General features: G+C 62.5%; 1 protein-coding gene across 1 annotated transcript; it reads right to left on the bottom strand.

The window, feature by feature from the left end:
* Positions 1 to 517: 517 nt before the first annotated feature.
* On the bottom strand, positions 518 to 15921 carry LOC309685119 (latent-transforming growth factor beta-binding protein 4-like; the record flags this gene model as incomplete). Its single annotated transcript, XM_082500933.1, has 11 exons — positions 518 to 643; positions 8173 to 8304; positions 9834 to 9965; positions 10055 to 10177; positions 11685 to 11810; positions 11890 to 12015; positions 12113 to 12232; positions 13871 to 13996; positions 14100 to 14225; positions 15484 to 15615; positions 15730 to 15921. Coding segments are annotated over 11 exons (1461 nt in total), but the record flags the coding sequence as incomplete, so codon positions are not given.
* Positions 15922 to 16341: the final 420 nt, after the last annotated feature.

The raw sequence follows: 16341 nt of genomic DNA, 5'->3' as shown, positions 1-16341 counted from the left end.
CCCCCCCCAAAAAAAAAACCAAAAAAAAAACACCCCCCCCCCCAAAAAAAAAAAACCAAAAAACCCACAACCCCCCCAAAAAAAAACCCAAAAAAACCCAACCCCCCCAAAAAACCCAAAAACAAAAAAAACCCACAACCCCCCCAAAAAAAAACAAAAAAAAACCACACACCCCCCCAAAAAAAAAAAAAATCAACAAAAACCACAACCCCCCCCCAAAAAAAACCAAAAAAAAACACAAAAACCACAACCCCCCCCCCCCAAAAAAAAAAAAAAAAACCAACCACAACCCCCCCCCCAAAAAAAAAACCCCCCAAAAAAAACCCCCAAAAAATGAAATTGGGGGGGGGGGGTTGGGTGGTTCGTTGGGTTTTGGTTGGTTTTTTGGTTGTTTGTTTTTGAAAGGGGGGAAATAACCACTTTGGAAGTGGGTTTTTTCCCCCCCTCTTCCCCCCTCCCCCCCCCCCCCAAAAAAAAAAATTTAAATTTTAAAATTTTTAAAAGGGGGGGGTCGTACCCAGGCACTGGTGGCCCCGCGGGGCGGTTTGGTAGCCCGGGTGGCACTGGCACTGGAAGGAACCGGGGAGGTTGTGGCAGTCGGCGTGAGAGCCGCAGAGGGTCTCGTTGGCGCATTCGTCTACGTCTGAGATATGTGGGGCGGAGGGGGGGGGGGGGGTGACCCACACGCGCGGCGCAGTGGGGCTGAGCTCACCCCCCCCCCCCGCCCCACACCGCCATGTGGGGTGTTATGCGTCGTGGGGAAGGGCTGGGGGGGGGGTTGGGGCGATCAGTGGGGTGGTTCTTGGTGTGCCCCATAGCGTGGTCTGTCTGTGCCCCATAGCGTGGTCTTGCTGTGCCCCATAGCGTGGTCACACTGTGCCCCATAGTGTGGTCCTTGGTGTGCCCCATGGAATAGCTCCTGATGTGCCCCATGGAATAGGTCCTGATGTGCCCCATGGAATGGTCTCGCTGTGCCCCATAGCGTGGTCACGCTGTGCCCCATGGAATGGTCTCTCTGTGCCCCATAGCGTGGTCTCGCTGTGCCCCATAGCGTGGTCTGTCTGTGCCCCATAGCGTGGTCTTGGTGTGCCCCATAGCGTGGTCCTTGGTGTGCCCCATGGAATAGCTCCTGATGTGCCCCATGGAATAGGTCCTGATGTGCCCCATGGAATGGTCTCGCTGTGCCCCATAGCGTGGTCCTTGGTGTGCCCCATGGAATGGTCTCTCTGTGCCCCATGGAATAGCTCCTGACGTGCCCCATGGAATGGTCTCGCTGTGCCCCATAGCGTGGTCCTTGGTGTGCCCCATGGAATAGCTCCTGATGTGCCCCATAGCGTGGTCACGCTGTGCCCCATAGCGTGGTCCTTGGTGTGCCCCATGGAATAGCTCCTGATGTGCCCCATGGAATGGTCTCGCTGTGCCCCATAGCGTGGTCCTTGGTGTGCCCCATGGAATAGCTCCTGATGTGCCCCATGGAATGGTCCCTCTGTGCCCCATAGAGTGGTTCTTGATGTGCCCCATGGAATGGTTTCGCTGTGCCCCATGCAATGGTCCTTGATGTACCCCATGGAATGGTCCTTGATGTGCCCCATGGAATAGGTCCTGATGTGCCCCATGGAATGGTCCCTCTGTGCCCCATAGCGTGGTCCTTGGTGTGCCCCATGGAATAGCTCCTGATGTGCCCCATGGAATGGTCTCTCTGTGCCCCATAGCGTGGTCCTTGGTGTGCCCCATGGAATAGCTCCTGATGTGCCCCATGGAATGGTCTGTCTGTGCCCCATGGAATGGTCCTTGGTGTACCCCATGGAATAGCTCCTGATGTGCCCCATGGAATGGTCTCTCTGTGCCCCATAGAGTGGTCCTTGGTGTGCCCCATGGAATAGCTCCTGATGTGCCCCATGGAATGGTCTCTCTGTGCCCCATAGCGTGGTCTCGCTGTGCCCCATAGTGTGGTCCTTGGTGTACCCCATGGAATAGCTCCTGATGTGCCCCATGGAATGGTCTCTCTGTGCCCCATAGCGTGGTCTCGCTGTGCCCCATAGTGTGGTCCTTGGTGTACCCCATGGAATAGCTCCTGATGTGCCCCATGGAATGGTCCCTCTGTGCCCCATAGCGTGGTCTCTCTGTGCCCCATAGAGTGGTCTGTCTGTGCCCCATAGCGTGGTCCTTGGTGTGCCCCATGGAATAGCTCCTGATGTGCCCCATGGAATGGTCTCGCTGTGCCCCATAGAGTGGTTCTTGATGTGCCCCATGGAATGGTCTCGCTGTGCCCCATAGAGTGGTTCTTGGTGTGCCCCATGGAATAGCTCCTGATGTGCCCCATAGCGTGGTCTCTCTGTGCCCCATAGCGTGGTCTCGCTGTGCCCCATAGCGTGGTCCTTGGTGTGCCCCATGGAATGGTTTCACTGTGCCCCATAGCGTGGTCTCGCTGTGCCCCATAGAGTGGTCCTTGGTGTGCCCCATGGAATAGCTCCTGATGTGCCCCATGGAATGGTCCCTCTGTGCCCCATAGCGTGGTCCTTGGTGTGCCCCATGGAATAGCTCCTGATGTGCCCCATAGCGTGGTCTCGCTGTGCCCCATAGCGTGGTCCTTGGTGTGCCCCATGGAATAGCTCCTGATGTGCCCCATGGAATGGTCCCTCTGTGCCCCATAGCGTGGTCCTTGGTGTGCCCCATGGAATGGTTTCGCTGTGCCCCATAGCGTGGTCTTGCTGTGCCCCATAGCGTGGTCCTTGGTGTGCCCCATGGAATAGCTCCTGATGTGCCCCATAGCGTGGTCTCGCTGTGCCCCATAGCGTGGTCCTTGGTGTGCCCCATGGAATAGCTCCTGATGTGCCCCATGGAATGGTTTTGCTGTGCCCCATAGAGTGGTCCTTGGTGTGCCCCATGGAATAGCTCCTGATGTGCCCCATGGCATGGTCTCGCTGTGCCCCATGGAATGGTTTCGCTGTGCCCCATAGCGTGGTCTTGGTGTGCCCCATAGCGTGGTCCTTGGTGTGCCCCATGGAATAGCTCCTGATGTGCCCCATGGAATGGTCTCGCTGTGCCCCATAGCGTGGTCTTGGTGTGCCCCATAGCGTGGTCCTTGGTGTGCCCCATGGAATAGCTCCTGATGTGCCCCATGGAATGGTTTTGCTGTGCCCCATAGCGTGGTCCTTGGTGTGCCCCATGGAATGGTTTCGCTGTGCCCCATAGCGTGGTCCTTGGTGTGCCCCATGGAATGGTTTCGCTGTGCCCCATAGCGTGGTCCTTGATGTGCCCCATGGAATAGGTCCTGATGTGCCCCATAGTGTGGTCTCTCTGTGCCCCATAGCGTGGTCCTTGATGTGCCCCATGGAATAGGTCCTGATGTGCCCCATAGTGTGGTCTCGCTGTGCCCCATAGCGTGGTCCTTGGTGTGCCCCATGGAATGGTCTCTCTGTGCCCCATGGAATAGCTCCTGATGTGCCCCATGGAATGGTCTCTCTGTGCCCCATAGCGTGGTCCTTGGTGTGCCCCATGGAATAGCTCCTGATGTGCCCCATGGAATGGTTTTGCTGTGCCCCATAGAGTGGTCCTTGATGTGCCCCATGGAATAGCTCCTGATGTGCCCCATGGAATGGTCTCTCTGTGCCCCATAGAGTGGTCCTTGGTGTGCCCCATGGAATAGCTCCTGATGTGCCCCATGGAATGGTCTGTCTGTGCCCCATAGAGTGGTCCTTGGTGTACCCCATGGAATAGCTCCTGATGTGCCCCATGGAATGGTCTCTCTGTGCCCCATAGAGTGGTCCTTGATGTGCCCCATGGAATAGGTCCTGATGTGCCCCATAGTGTGGTCCTTGATGTGCCCCATGGAATAGGTCCTGATGTGCCCCATAGTGTGGTCACGCTGTGCCCCATAGCGTGGTCCTTGGTGTGCCCCATGGAATGGTCTCTCTGTGCCCCATGGAATGGTCTCTCTGTGCCCCATAGAGTGGTTCTTGATGTGCCCCATGGAATGGTTTCGCTGTGCCCCATAGCGTGGTCTCGCTGTGCCCCATAGCGTGGTCCTTGGTGTGCCCCATGGAATAGCTCCTGATGTGCCCCATGGAATGGTCTCGCTGTGCCCCATAGAGTGGTTCTTGATGTGCCCCATGGAATGGTCACGCTGTGCCCCATAGCGTGGTCTTGGTGTGCCCCATAGCGTGGTCCTTGGTGTGCCCCATGGAATAGCTCCTGATGTGCCCCATGGAATGGTCCCTCTGTGCCCCATAGAGTGGTTCTTGATGTGCCCCATGGAATGGTCTCGCTGTGCCCCATAGCGTGGTCCTTGGTGTGCCCCATGGAATGGTCCCTCTGTGCCCCATAGCGTAGTCCTTGGTGTGCCCCATGGAATGGTTTCGCTGTGCCCCATAGCGTGGTCCTTGATGTGCCCCATGGAATAGGTCCTGATGTGCCCCATAGTGTGGTCTCTCTGTGCCCCATAGAGTGGTCCTTGGTGTGCCCCATGGAATGGTCTCTCTGTGCCCCATGGAATAGCTCCTGATGTGCCCCATGGAATGGTCCCTCTGTGCCCCATAGCGTGGTCTCGCTGTGCCCCATAGCGTGGTCCTTGGTGTACCCCATGGAATAGCTCCTGATGTGCCCCATGGAATGGTCCCTCTGTGCCCCATAGAGTGGTCTCTCTGTGCCCCATAGCGTGGTCCTTGGTGTACCCCATGGAATAGCTCCTGATGTGCCCCATGGAATGGTCCCTCTGTGCCCCATAGCGTGGTCCTTGGTGTGCCCCATGGAATAGCTCCTGATGTGCCCCATGGAATGGTCTGTCTGTGCCCCATGGAATGGTCCTTGATGTACCCCATGGAATAGCTCCTGATGTGCCCCATGGAATGGTCTCGCTGTGCCCCATAGCGTGGTTTCTCTGTGCCCCATAGCGTGGTCCTTGGTGTGCCCCATGGAATAGCTCCTGATGTGCCCCATGGAATGGTCTCTCTGTGCCCCATAGCGTGGTCTCGCTGTGCCCCATAGTGTGGTCCTTGGTGTACGCCATGGAATAGCTCCTGATGTGCCCCATGGAATGGTCCCTCTGTGCCCCATAGCGTGGTCTCGCTGTGCCCCATAGAGTGGTCTGTCTGTGCCCCATAGCGTGGTCCTTGGTGTGCCCCATGGAATAGCTCCTGATGTGCCCCATGGAATGGTCTCGCTGTGCCCCATAGAGTGGTTCTTGATGTGCCCCATGGAATGGTCTCGCTGTGCCCCATAGCGTGGTCTCGCTGTGCCCCATAGCGTGGTCCTTGGTGTACCCCATGGAATAGCTCCTGATGTGCCCCATAGCGTGGTCTCGCTGTGCCCCATAGCGTGGTCCTTGGTGTGCCCCATGGAATAGCTCCTGATGTGCCCCATGGAATGGTCCCTCTGTGCCCCATAGAGTGGTTCTTGATGTGCCCCATGGAATGGTCACGCTGTGCCCCATAGCGTGGTCTTGGTGTGCCCCATAGTGTGGTCCTTGGTGTACCCCATGGAATAGCTCCTGATGTGCCCCATGGAATGGTCCCTCTGTGCCCCATAGCGTGGTCTCTCTGTGCCCCATAGAGTGGTCTGTCTGTGCCCCATAGCGTGGTCCTTGGTGTGCCCCATGGAATAGCTCCTGATGTGCCCCATGGAATGGTCTCGCTGTGCCCCATAGAGTGGTTCTTGATGTGCCCCATGGAATGGTCTCGCTGTGCCCCATAGCGTGGTCCTTGGTGTGCCCCATGGAATGGTCTCGCTGTGCCCCATAGCGTGGTCTCGCTGTGCCCCATAGTGTGGTCCTTGGTGTACCCCATGGAATAGCTCCTGATGTGCCCCATAGCGTGGTCTCTCTGTGCCCCATAGTGTGGTCCTTGGTGTACCCCATGGAATAGCTCCTGATGTGCCCCATGGAATGGTCTCGCTGTGCCCCATAGCGTGGTCTCTCTGTGCCCCATAGAGTGGTCCTTGGTGTGCCCCATGGAATAGCTCCTGATGTGCCCCATGGCATGGTCCCTCTGTGCCCCATAGAGTGGTCCTTGGTGTGCCCCATGGAATAGCTCCTGACGTGCCCCATGGCATGATCCCTCTGTGCCCCATAGCGTGGCCCTTGATGTGCCCCATGGAATGGCCCTTGATGTGCCCCATGGCATGGTCCCACTGCGCCCCATGGCACGCTTCCTTGTCCCCACATCTCCCATGACCTGAGTCCTTCTGGCCCTCCGCACCCCACGGCTCAGCCCCTGCTGCCCCTGTGTGCCCCACGGCGTGGTGCCCCCCTGAGGTGCCCCCCTGAGGTGCCCCCCTGAGGTGCCCCCCTGAGGCCGTCTCTCACCTTGGTCCCCATTCCCACCCCAGTCCCCGTTCCCACCCCAGTCCCCGTGTCCACCCCAGTCCCCGTTCCCATCCCAGTCCCCATTCCCACCCCAGTCCTCGTGGCCATCCCAGTCCCTGTGGCGATCCCAGTCCCCACATCCACCCCAGTCTCCGTGTCCATCCCAGACCACATTCCCATCCCAGTCCCCATTCCCACCCCAGTCCCCGTGTCCATCCCGGTCCCCATACCCACCCCAGTCCCCACGGGCACCCCAGTCCCCACGTCCATCCCAGTCCCCGTGTCCACCCCAGTCCCCATGTCCACCCCAGTCCCCATTCCCACCCCAGTCCCCACGTCCATCCCAGTCCCCGTGTCCACCCCAGTCCCCATGTCCACCCCAGTCCCCATTCCCACCCCAGTCCCCGTGTCCACCCCAGTCCCAAGGACCATCCCAGTCTCCATGTCCATCTTGGTCCCCGTGTCCACCCCAATCCCACCGACCACCCCAGTCCCCACGTCCATCCCAGTCCCCACGTCCATCCCTGTCCCCGTGTCCATCCCAGTCCCCATTCCCACCCCAGTCCCCATACCCACCCCAGTCCCCATTCCCACCCCAGTCCCATGGCCACCCCAGTCCCCATTCCCATCCCAGTCCCCATTCCCACCCCAATCCCCGTGTCCACCCCAGTCCCCATTCCCACCCCAGTCCCCACATCCACCCCAGTCCTCGTGGCCACCCCAGTCCCCATGGCCATCCCAGTCCCCACATCCACCCCAGTCCCCACGTCCATCCCAGTCCCTGTGTCCATCTTGGTCCCCATGTCCACCCCAATCCAACCGACCACCCCAGTCCCCGTGTCCATCCCAGTCCCCACATCCATCCCAGTCCCCGTGTCCATCTTGGTCCCCACGCCCACCCCAGTCCCCATACCCACCCCAGTCCCCATTCCCACCCCAGTCCCCATTCCCACCCCAGTCCCATGGCCACCCCAGTCCCCATTCCCACCCCAGTCCCCATTCCCACCCCAGTCCCATGGCCACCCCAGTCCCCATTCCCACCCCAGTCCCCATTCCCACCCCAGTCCCATGGCCACCCCAGTCCCCATTCCCACCCCAGTCCCCATTCCCACCCCAGTCCCCACGTCCCATCCCAGTCCCTATTCCCACCCCAGTCCCCATGGCCACCCCAGTCCCCAGGACCATCCCAGTCCCCATGTCCACCCCAGTCCCCGTGTCCACCCCAGTCCCCATTCCCATCCCAGTCCCTGTGCCCATCCCAGTCCCCAGGACCATCCCAGTCTCCATATCCATCTTGGTCCCCATGTCCACCCCAATCCCACCGACCACCCCAGTCCCCGTGGCCACCCCAGTCCCTGTGGCCACCCCAGTCCCCATGTCCACCCCAGTCCCCACATCCATCCCTGTCCCCGTGGCCACCCCAGTCCCCATGGCCATCCCAGTCCCCACGTCCACCCCAGTCCCCGTGTCCACCCCAGTCCCCATACCCACCCCAGTCCCCGTGCCCACCCCAGTCCCCATGTCCATCCCAGTCTCCATGCCCATCTTGGTCCCCATGTCCACCCCAATCCAACCGACCACCCCAGTCCCCGTGGCCACCCCAGTCCCCATTCCCACCCCAGTCCCCATTCCCACCCCAGTCCCCACGTCCACCCCAGTCCCCATTCCCATCCTGGTGCCCATGCACACCCCAGTCCCCACGTCCACCCCAGTCCCCATTCCCACCCCAGTCCCCGTGCCCACCCCAGTCCCCATTCCCACCCCAGCCCCCATTCCCACCCCAGTCCCCACATCCACCCCAGTCCCCATTCCCACCCCAGTCCCCATTCCCACCCCAGTCCCCGTGCCCACCCGGTAGCCCCGTGGCTCACCGAGGCAGTCCCCTCCGTCCCCGGGCCGGTAGCCGGGCGGGCACTGGGTGAGGCAGCGGTAGGAGCCGGGGAGGTTGTCGCAGCGCTGAGCGCCGCACAGGCTGGCGCCGTACTCCTGACACTCGTCCACGTCTGCGGGGGACACCCCGGGGGACACCCAGGGGACAGCCCGGGGACAAGCCGGGGGGGGTGGGGGTGGGGGGCATGGCTGGTTGGGGACAGCAGGGCCAACACCCCCACCCCCCGGCACCACCACGGTGCCCCACGGCCACCCCAGTCCCAGTGCATGTGGTGTGCCCATCCCAGTCCCCGTGCCCATCCCAGTCCTCGTGCACATCCCAGTCCCCATGGCCCATCCCAGTCCCCATGTCCCATCCCAGTCCTCGTGCACATCCCAGTCCCCACGTCCCATCCCAGTCCCCATGTCCCAGTCCAGTCCCCGTGGCCATCCCACTCCCTGTGTCCATCCCAGTCCCCATGGCCATCCCAAGCCCATCCCAGTCCCTGTGCCCATCCTGGTGCCCATGTCCATCCCAGTCTCCATGTCCATCCCACTCCCCACTCCCATCCCAGTCCCACTGATCTTCCCAAGCCCATCCCAGTCCCTGTGCCCACCCTGGTCCCCACATCCATCCCAGTCCACATTCCCATCCCAGTCCCCATGTCAATCCCAGTTTCCATGCCCATCTTGGTCCCCATGTCCACCCCAATCCCACCGACCACCCCAGTCCCCACGTCTATCCCAGTCCCTGTGGTCATCCCAGTCCCCATGGCCATCCCAGTCCCCACGTCCATCCCAGTCCCCGTGGCCACCCCAGTCCCCATGTCCACCCCAGTCCCCACATCCATCCCAGTCCACATTCCCATCCCAGACCACATACCCATTCCAGTCCCCATGTCAATCCCAGTTTCCATGCCCATCTTGGTCCCCATGTCCACCCCAATCCCACCGACCACCCCAGTCCCCACGTCCATCCCAGTCCCCACGTCCATCCCAGTCCCCATGGCCATCCCAGTCCCCATGGCCATCCCAGTCCCCATGGTCATCCCTGTCCCCATGGTCATCCCAGTCCCCATGGCCATCCCAGTCCCCACGTCCACCCCAGTCCCCGTGTCCACCCCAGTCCCCATTCCCACCCCAGTCCCCACGTCCACCCCAGTCCCCATGTCCATCCCAGTCCCCATTCCCACCCCAGTCCCCATGGCCACCCCAGTCCCCGTGTCCACCCCAGTCCCCAGGACCATCCCAGTCCCCGTGTCCACCCCAGTCCCCACGTCCATCCCAGTCCCCATGGCCATCCCAGTCCCCACGTCCATCCCAGTCCCCATGGTCATCCCTGTCCCCATGGTCATCCCAGTCCCCATGTCCACCCCAGTCCCCATGGCCACCCCAGTCCCCACGTCCACCCCAGTCCCCGTGCCCACCCCAGTCCCCGCGCCCACCCCAGTCCCCATTCCCACCCCAGTCCCCGCGCCCACCCCAGTCCCCATTCCCACCCCAGTCCCCGTGTCCACCCCAGTCCCCATGTCCATCCCAGTCCCTGTGTCCATCTTGGTCTCCATGTCCACCCCAGTCCCCACGCCCACCCCAGTGCCCATTCCCACCCCAGTCCCCGCGCCCACCCCAGTCCCCGTGCCCACCCGGTAGCCCCGTGGCTCACCGAGGCAGTCCCCTCCGTCCCCAGCCCGGTAGCCGGGCGGGCACTGGGTGAGGCAGCGGTAGGAGCCGGGGAGGTTGTCGCAGCGCTGAGCGCCGCACAGGCTGGCGCCGTACTCCTGACACTCGTCCACGTCTGCGGGGGACATGTCACCCTCCTGCGTGCCATCCCCACGGTCCCCTGGCGGGGACCGTCCCCTCCCCGGCGCGGCCGCGGCCCCTCACCCCGGCACAGGGCTTTGTCGGCGTCGGTGCGGAAACCCGCCGGGCAGTGGCACTCGAAGGAGCCGTCGGTGTTGGTGCAGCGGCCGCCCTCGCACACGCCCCCGCGCTCACACTCGTCCACGTCTGACGGGGGGGACACGGGGGGACACGGGGGGACATGAGGTGAAGGGGAGGCACGAGTGGGACGGGGATGGACGTGGGGACTGGGATGGGAATGGGGACTGGGATGGGAATGGGGACCAGGATGAACATGGGGACTGGGATGGACACGGGGACTGGGATGGGAATGGGGACGGGGATGGGAATGGGGACTGGGATGGACGTGGGGACTGGGATGGGAATGGGGACTGGGATGGGACGTGGGGACTGGGATGGGAATGGGGACCGGGATGGACATGGGGACTGGGATGGACATGGGGACTGGGGTGGGAATGGGGACTGGGATGGACGTGGGGACTGGGATGGACATGGGGACTGGGATGGGAATGGGGACCGGGATGGACATGGGGACTGGGATGGTCAGTGGGACTGGGATGGACCAAGGTGGGCATGGGGACTGGGATGGGAATGGGGACCAGTATGGACATGGGGACCAGGATGGACATGGGGACTGGGATGGGAATGGGGACTGGGATGGACATGGGGACTGGGATGGTCAGTGGGACTGGGATGGACACAGGGACTGGGATGGTCCTGGGGACCGGGATGGACATGGGGACTGGGATGGACATGGGGACTGGGATGGTCCTGGGGACTGGGATGGACGTGGGGACCGGGATGGACATGGGGACTGGGATGGGAATGGGGACCGGGATGGGAATGGGGACCAGGATGGACATAGGGACTGGGATGGGTACGGGGATTGGGATGGACATGGGGACTGGGATGGGAATGGGGACCAGTATGGACATGGGGACTGGGATGGGCATGGAGATCAGGATGGGAATTGGGACACGGCAACCGGGATGGTCAGTGGGACTGGAATGGACACGGGGACTGGGATGGTCCTGGGGACCGGGATGGACATAGGGACTGGGATGGGTACGGGGATTGGGATGGACATGGGGACTGGGATGGGAATGGGGACCGGGATGGGAATGGGGACCAGTATGAACATGGGGACTGGGATGGTTAGTGAGACTGGGATGGTCAGTGGGGACTGGGATGGGCATGGGGACCAGGATGGGAACTGGGATGTGAGGACTGGGAAGGTTAGTGGACTGGGATGGACATGGGGACTGGGATGGACATGGGGACTGGGATGGTCCTGGGGACATGGGGACCAGAATGGGAACTGGGACATGGGGACTGGGATGGTCCTGGGGACCAGGATGGACACGGGGACCGGGATGGACACGGGGACCGGGATGGACATGGGGACTGGGATGGGTATGGGGACTGGGGTGGTCCTGGGGACCAGGATGGACATGGGGACCAGAATGGACACGGGGACCGGGATGGACATGGGGACATGGGAACTGGGACGGTCAGTGGGAGTGGGACGAGAATGAGGACCAGCCCCGGGCCATGAAGACTGGGACGAACATGGGGCCTGAGCTGGTCACGGGGACCGGGCTGGCCGTGGCTACGGGATCAACGGAGAGGATGAGGGTTGGGGGGTGGCACCCACCGGCGCAGGCGGTGCCCTGGGGGGCGCTGGCGTAGCCCTGGGCGCAGAGACAGGCGTAGGAGCCCTCCGTGTTGAGGCACTCGCCGTGGGGGAAGCAGAAGTCGCCCTCCAGGCACTCGTTGACGTCTGGGGTGGGGACACGAGGCCATCAGGCCGGGTGACGCCGTGGGGGGACGCGGCCCCACCGCCACCGCACCCCACTTACCCGCGCACGGCGCGCCGTCGGCGCCCGCCCGGTAACCGCGTCGGCATTCGCAGCGGAAAGAACCTTCGGTGTTGGCGCAACGGCCGTGGGGGCCGCAGGGAGAGCCCCCGGCGCACTCGTCCACGTCTGGAGGCCACGAGGGTTATGGGGCAGGGTGGGGGGGGGGGGGGGGAAGGGGTTGGGGTGTCCCTCGATGGGAGGACGGGGGTGGGGAGGGGGTTACCTGCGCAGCGGCCGCGGTGGAGGTGGAAGCCTTCGGGGCAGGGTTGGCACTGGAAGGAGCCGGGGGTGTTGACGCACTCTTGGCCGGGACAGGCGAGGTGGTTCTCACACTCATCGATGTCTACGTTGGATGGAAGAGTCGGGCACCGGCACGGTGAGGCCGTGGTTTGGTGACCCCAGGGCATGGGGAGCTCGCGGCACGAGGAGCTCATGGCATGGGGAGACCATGGGAAGGTGACCCCATGGCATGGGGAGACCGTGACATGGTGAGCCAACGGCATGGGGAGACCATGACATGGTGAGCCAACGGCATGGAGAGATCATGGCATGATGAGACCATGGCATGGGGAGACCATGGGAAGGTGACCCCATGGCATGGGGAGACCGTGACATGGTGACCCAAAGGCATGGAGAGATCATGGCATGATGACCCGATGGCATGGGGACATCATGGCATGGGGAGCTCATGGCATGGGGAGACCATGGGAAGGTGACCCCATGGCATGGGGAGACCGTGACATGGTGACCCAAAGGCATGGAGAGATCATGGCATGATGAGACCATGGCATGGGGAGACCATGGGAAGGTGACCCCATGGCATGGGGAGACCGTGACATGGTGAGCCAACGGCATGGGGAGATCATGGCATGATGAGACCATGGCATGGGGAGACCATGGCATGGGGACAACATGGCATGGGGAGACCATGGCATGATGACCCGATGGCATGGGGACATCACGGCATGGGGACCTCATGGCATGATGAGACCATGGCATGGGGAGACCATGGGAAGGTGACCCCATGGCATGGGGACATCATGGCATGGGGACATCACGGCATGGGGAGCTCATGGCATGGGGAGACCATGGGAAGGTGACCCCATGGCATGGGGAGACCGTGACATGGTGAGCCAACGGCATGGAGAGACCATGGCATGATGACTCGATGGCATGGGGACATCACGGCATGGGGACCTCATGGCATGGGGAGACCATGGGAAGGTGACCCCAGGGCATGGGGAGACCATGGTATGGTGAGCCAACGGCATGGAGAGATCATGGCATGATGAGACCATGGCATGGGGAGACCATGGGAAGGTGACCCCATGGCATGGGGACATCATGGCATGGGGAGACCATGGGAAGGTGACCCAATGGCATGGGGACATCATGGCATGGGGAGATCATTGCATGGGGAGACCATGGGAAGGTGACCCCATGGCATGGGGAGACCATGGTATGGTGACCACATGGCATGGGGAGACCGTGACATGGTGAGCCAACGGCATGGAGAGATCATGGCATGATGACCTGATGGCATGGGGACATCACGGCATGGGGACCTCATGGCATAATGAGACCATGGCATGGGGAGACCATGGGAAGGTGACCCCAGGGCATGGGGAGACCGTGACATGGTGAGCCAACGGCATGGGGAGACTATGGCATGATGACCCAATGGCATGGGGACATCACGGCATGGGGACATCATGGCATGGGGACCCCACACCACGATGACCCCACACCACGTTGATCCCATGGCATGATGACCCCACACCACGATGACCCCACACCACAATGACCCCACACCACCATGACCCCACACCGCGATGACCCCACATCGTGATGACCCCACACCACGTTGATCCCACACCATGATGACCCTACACCACGATGACCCCACACCACGATGACCCCATGGCACAATGACCCCACACCACGATGACCCCATAGCCCCTCCTGCCCTCCCCCCACTCACCCTCGCAGGGCTCCTCCGGCGCCGTCCCGCGGTAGCCGGTGGGACAGGCGCAACGGTAGCCACCGGGCAGGTTCTCGCAGCGGCCGTGGGCGCAGGGCGGGGGGCTCTGGGCGCACTCATCCACGTCTACGGGGACACGCGCCGGGCTGAGGCCACCCGAGGAGGAGGAGCCCGGGTGTCCGGGGGGTGGGGTGGGGTGGGGGGGTGGCACCCAGTGTCCCCGGCTGACCTTGGCAGTCGGTGCCGGCGGCGCCGGGGCGGTAGCCGGGGGAGCAGAGGCAGCGGTAACTTCCCACCGAGTTCTCGCAACGACCGTTGGGACACGGTCGGGGGCTGCGGCGGCACTCGTCCACGTCTGAGGAGAGCACGGGTGGGTGGGGGCATGGAGAGATGGGTGCAGGAGAGGTGGTTGGGTGCGGTGGAGAGGTGGTTGGGTGCACGTGGAGCTCAATGGGTGCCCAGAGGGATGGGTGGGTTCATGGAGACCTCAATGGGTGCCCAGAGAGATGGTTGGGTGCATGGAGACCTCAATGGGTGCCCAGAGGGATGGGTGGGTTCATGGAGAGTTGGGTGCATGGAGAGATGGGTGCTCAGAGAGATGGTTGGGTTCATGGAGACCTCAATGGGTGCCCAGAGGGACGGTTGGGTGCATGGAGAGGAGGGTGCTCAGAGAGATGGTTGGGTGCATGGAGACCTCAATGGGTGCCCAGAGGGACGGTTGGGTGCATGGAGAGGAGGGTGCTCAGAGAGATGGTTGGGTGCATGGAGACCTCAATGGGTGCTCAGAGGGGTGGGTGGGTGCATGGAGACCTCAATGGGTGCCCAGAGGGATGGTTGGGTGCATGGAGACCTCAATGGGTGCTCAGAGAGATGGGTGGGTTCATGGAGACCTCAATGGGTGCCCAGAGGGACGGTTGGGTGCATGGAGACCTCAATGGGTGCTCAGAGAGATGGTTGGGTGCATGGAGACCTCAATGGGTGCCCAGAGGGATGGGTGGGTTCATGGAGAAGTGGGTTCATGGAGAACTGGGTGCATGGAGAGACGGTTGGGTGCAGGAGAGATGGTTGGGTGCATGGAGACCTCAATGGGTGCCCAGAGGGACGGTTGGGTGCATGGAGACCTCAATGGGTCTCCAGAGGGACGGTTGGGTGCATGGAGACCTCAATGGGTGCTCAGAGAGATGGTTGGGTTCATGGAGACCTCAATGGGTGCCCAGAGGGACGGTTGGGTGCATGGAGACCTCAATGGGTCTCCAGAGGGACGGTTGGGTGCATGGAGACCTCAATGGGTCTCCAGAGGGACGGTTGGGTTCATGGAGACCTCAATGGGTGCCCAGAGGGACGGTTGGGTGCATGGAGACCTCAATGGGTGCCCAGAGGGATGGTTGGGTTCATGGAGACCTCAATGGGTGCCCAGAGGGACGGTTGGGTGCATGGAGAGATGGGTGCTCAGAGAGATGGTTGGGTTCATGGAGACCTCAATGGGTGCCCATGGGGAGGGGTGGGCGCCCGGCCAGCGGGATGACCACGTGTGTGTGTGTGTGTCCCCCATCCCTCACGTCCCATCCCATCGTGTTGTCCCCCCACCACCACCACCACCACCCGGCGCTCACCGATGCAGTGGGTGCCCTGGGTGCTGAGCCAGAACCCGGGGTGACACAGACACGTGTACCCGCTCTGCCGGGGGACGCAACGCCCGGGGCCGCAGATTTGGGGGTTCCTCTCGCAAACACCACCCACCGCCGCTGCAAAAGAAGGTGGGGGGGGGGACGACATGGTGGTGGGTCCCCATCCCTACGTGTCCCCATCTCCATATGTCCGTCCCCCCACCCCAAACGTCCACCGTAGGACCTCCTTACCTGGTGGTGGCACCTCCTGGGTGGGGAAGGGTGCCACCAGCCCTTGGGTGGGTCGCGGCACCACGATGACTTCGGGGGCCGGCGGTGGCCTTTCGGGGAGCAGAGGTGGCCTCGCCGGGACCAGCGGTGGCCTCGTGGGGACCAGCGGTGGCATGTGGGTGACCGGGGGTCCCGGCTCCTCCCGCCAGCGGGCTGCGGGGTGAAGGTGGCGGTGACCCCCCAAAAAAGCGGGGGGGTGATGGGGGGGTTGGGGGGTGATGGGGTTGGGGGGTGATGGGGGGATTGGGGGGTGATGGGGTTGGGGGGTGATGGGGGATATGGGGTTATGGGGGGATATGGGGTGATGGGGGGGATATGGGGTGATAGGGGGGTGTGGGGTGATGGGGGTTGTGGGGTGAAGGGTTGGGGGGTGATGGGGGATTATGGGGTGATGGGGAGGTTGGGGGGTGATGGGGGGGATATGGGGTGATGGGGAGGTTGGGGGGTGATGGGGGGGTTGGGGGGTGATGGGGTGGTATGGGGTGATGGGGGGGTTGGGGGGTGATGGGGGGATATGGGGTTATGGGGGGATATGGGGTGATGGGGGGGTGTGGGGTGATGGGGGTGTGTGGG

This window comes from Vanellus vanellus (assembly GCF_965231255.1).
Source record: "Vanellus vanellus genome assembly, contig: HAP1_SCAFFOLD_2128, whole genome shotgun sequence".
Taxonomy (NCBI): domain Eukaryota; kingdom Metazoa; phylum Chordata; class Aves; order Charadriiformes; family Charadriidae; genus Vanellus; species Vanellus vanellus.
This window is presented reverse-complemented; position numbering and strand designations above follow the sequence as displayed.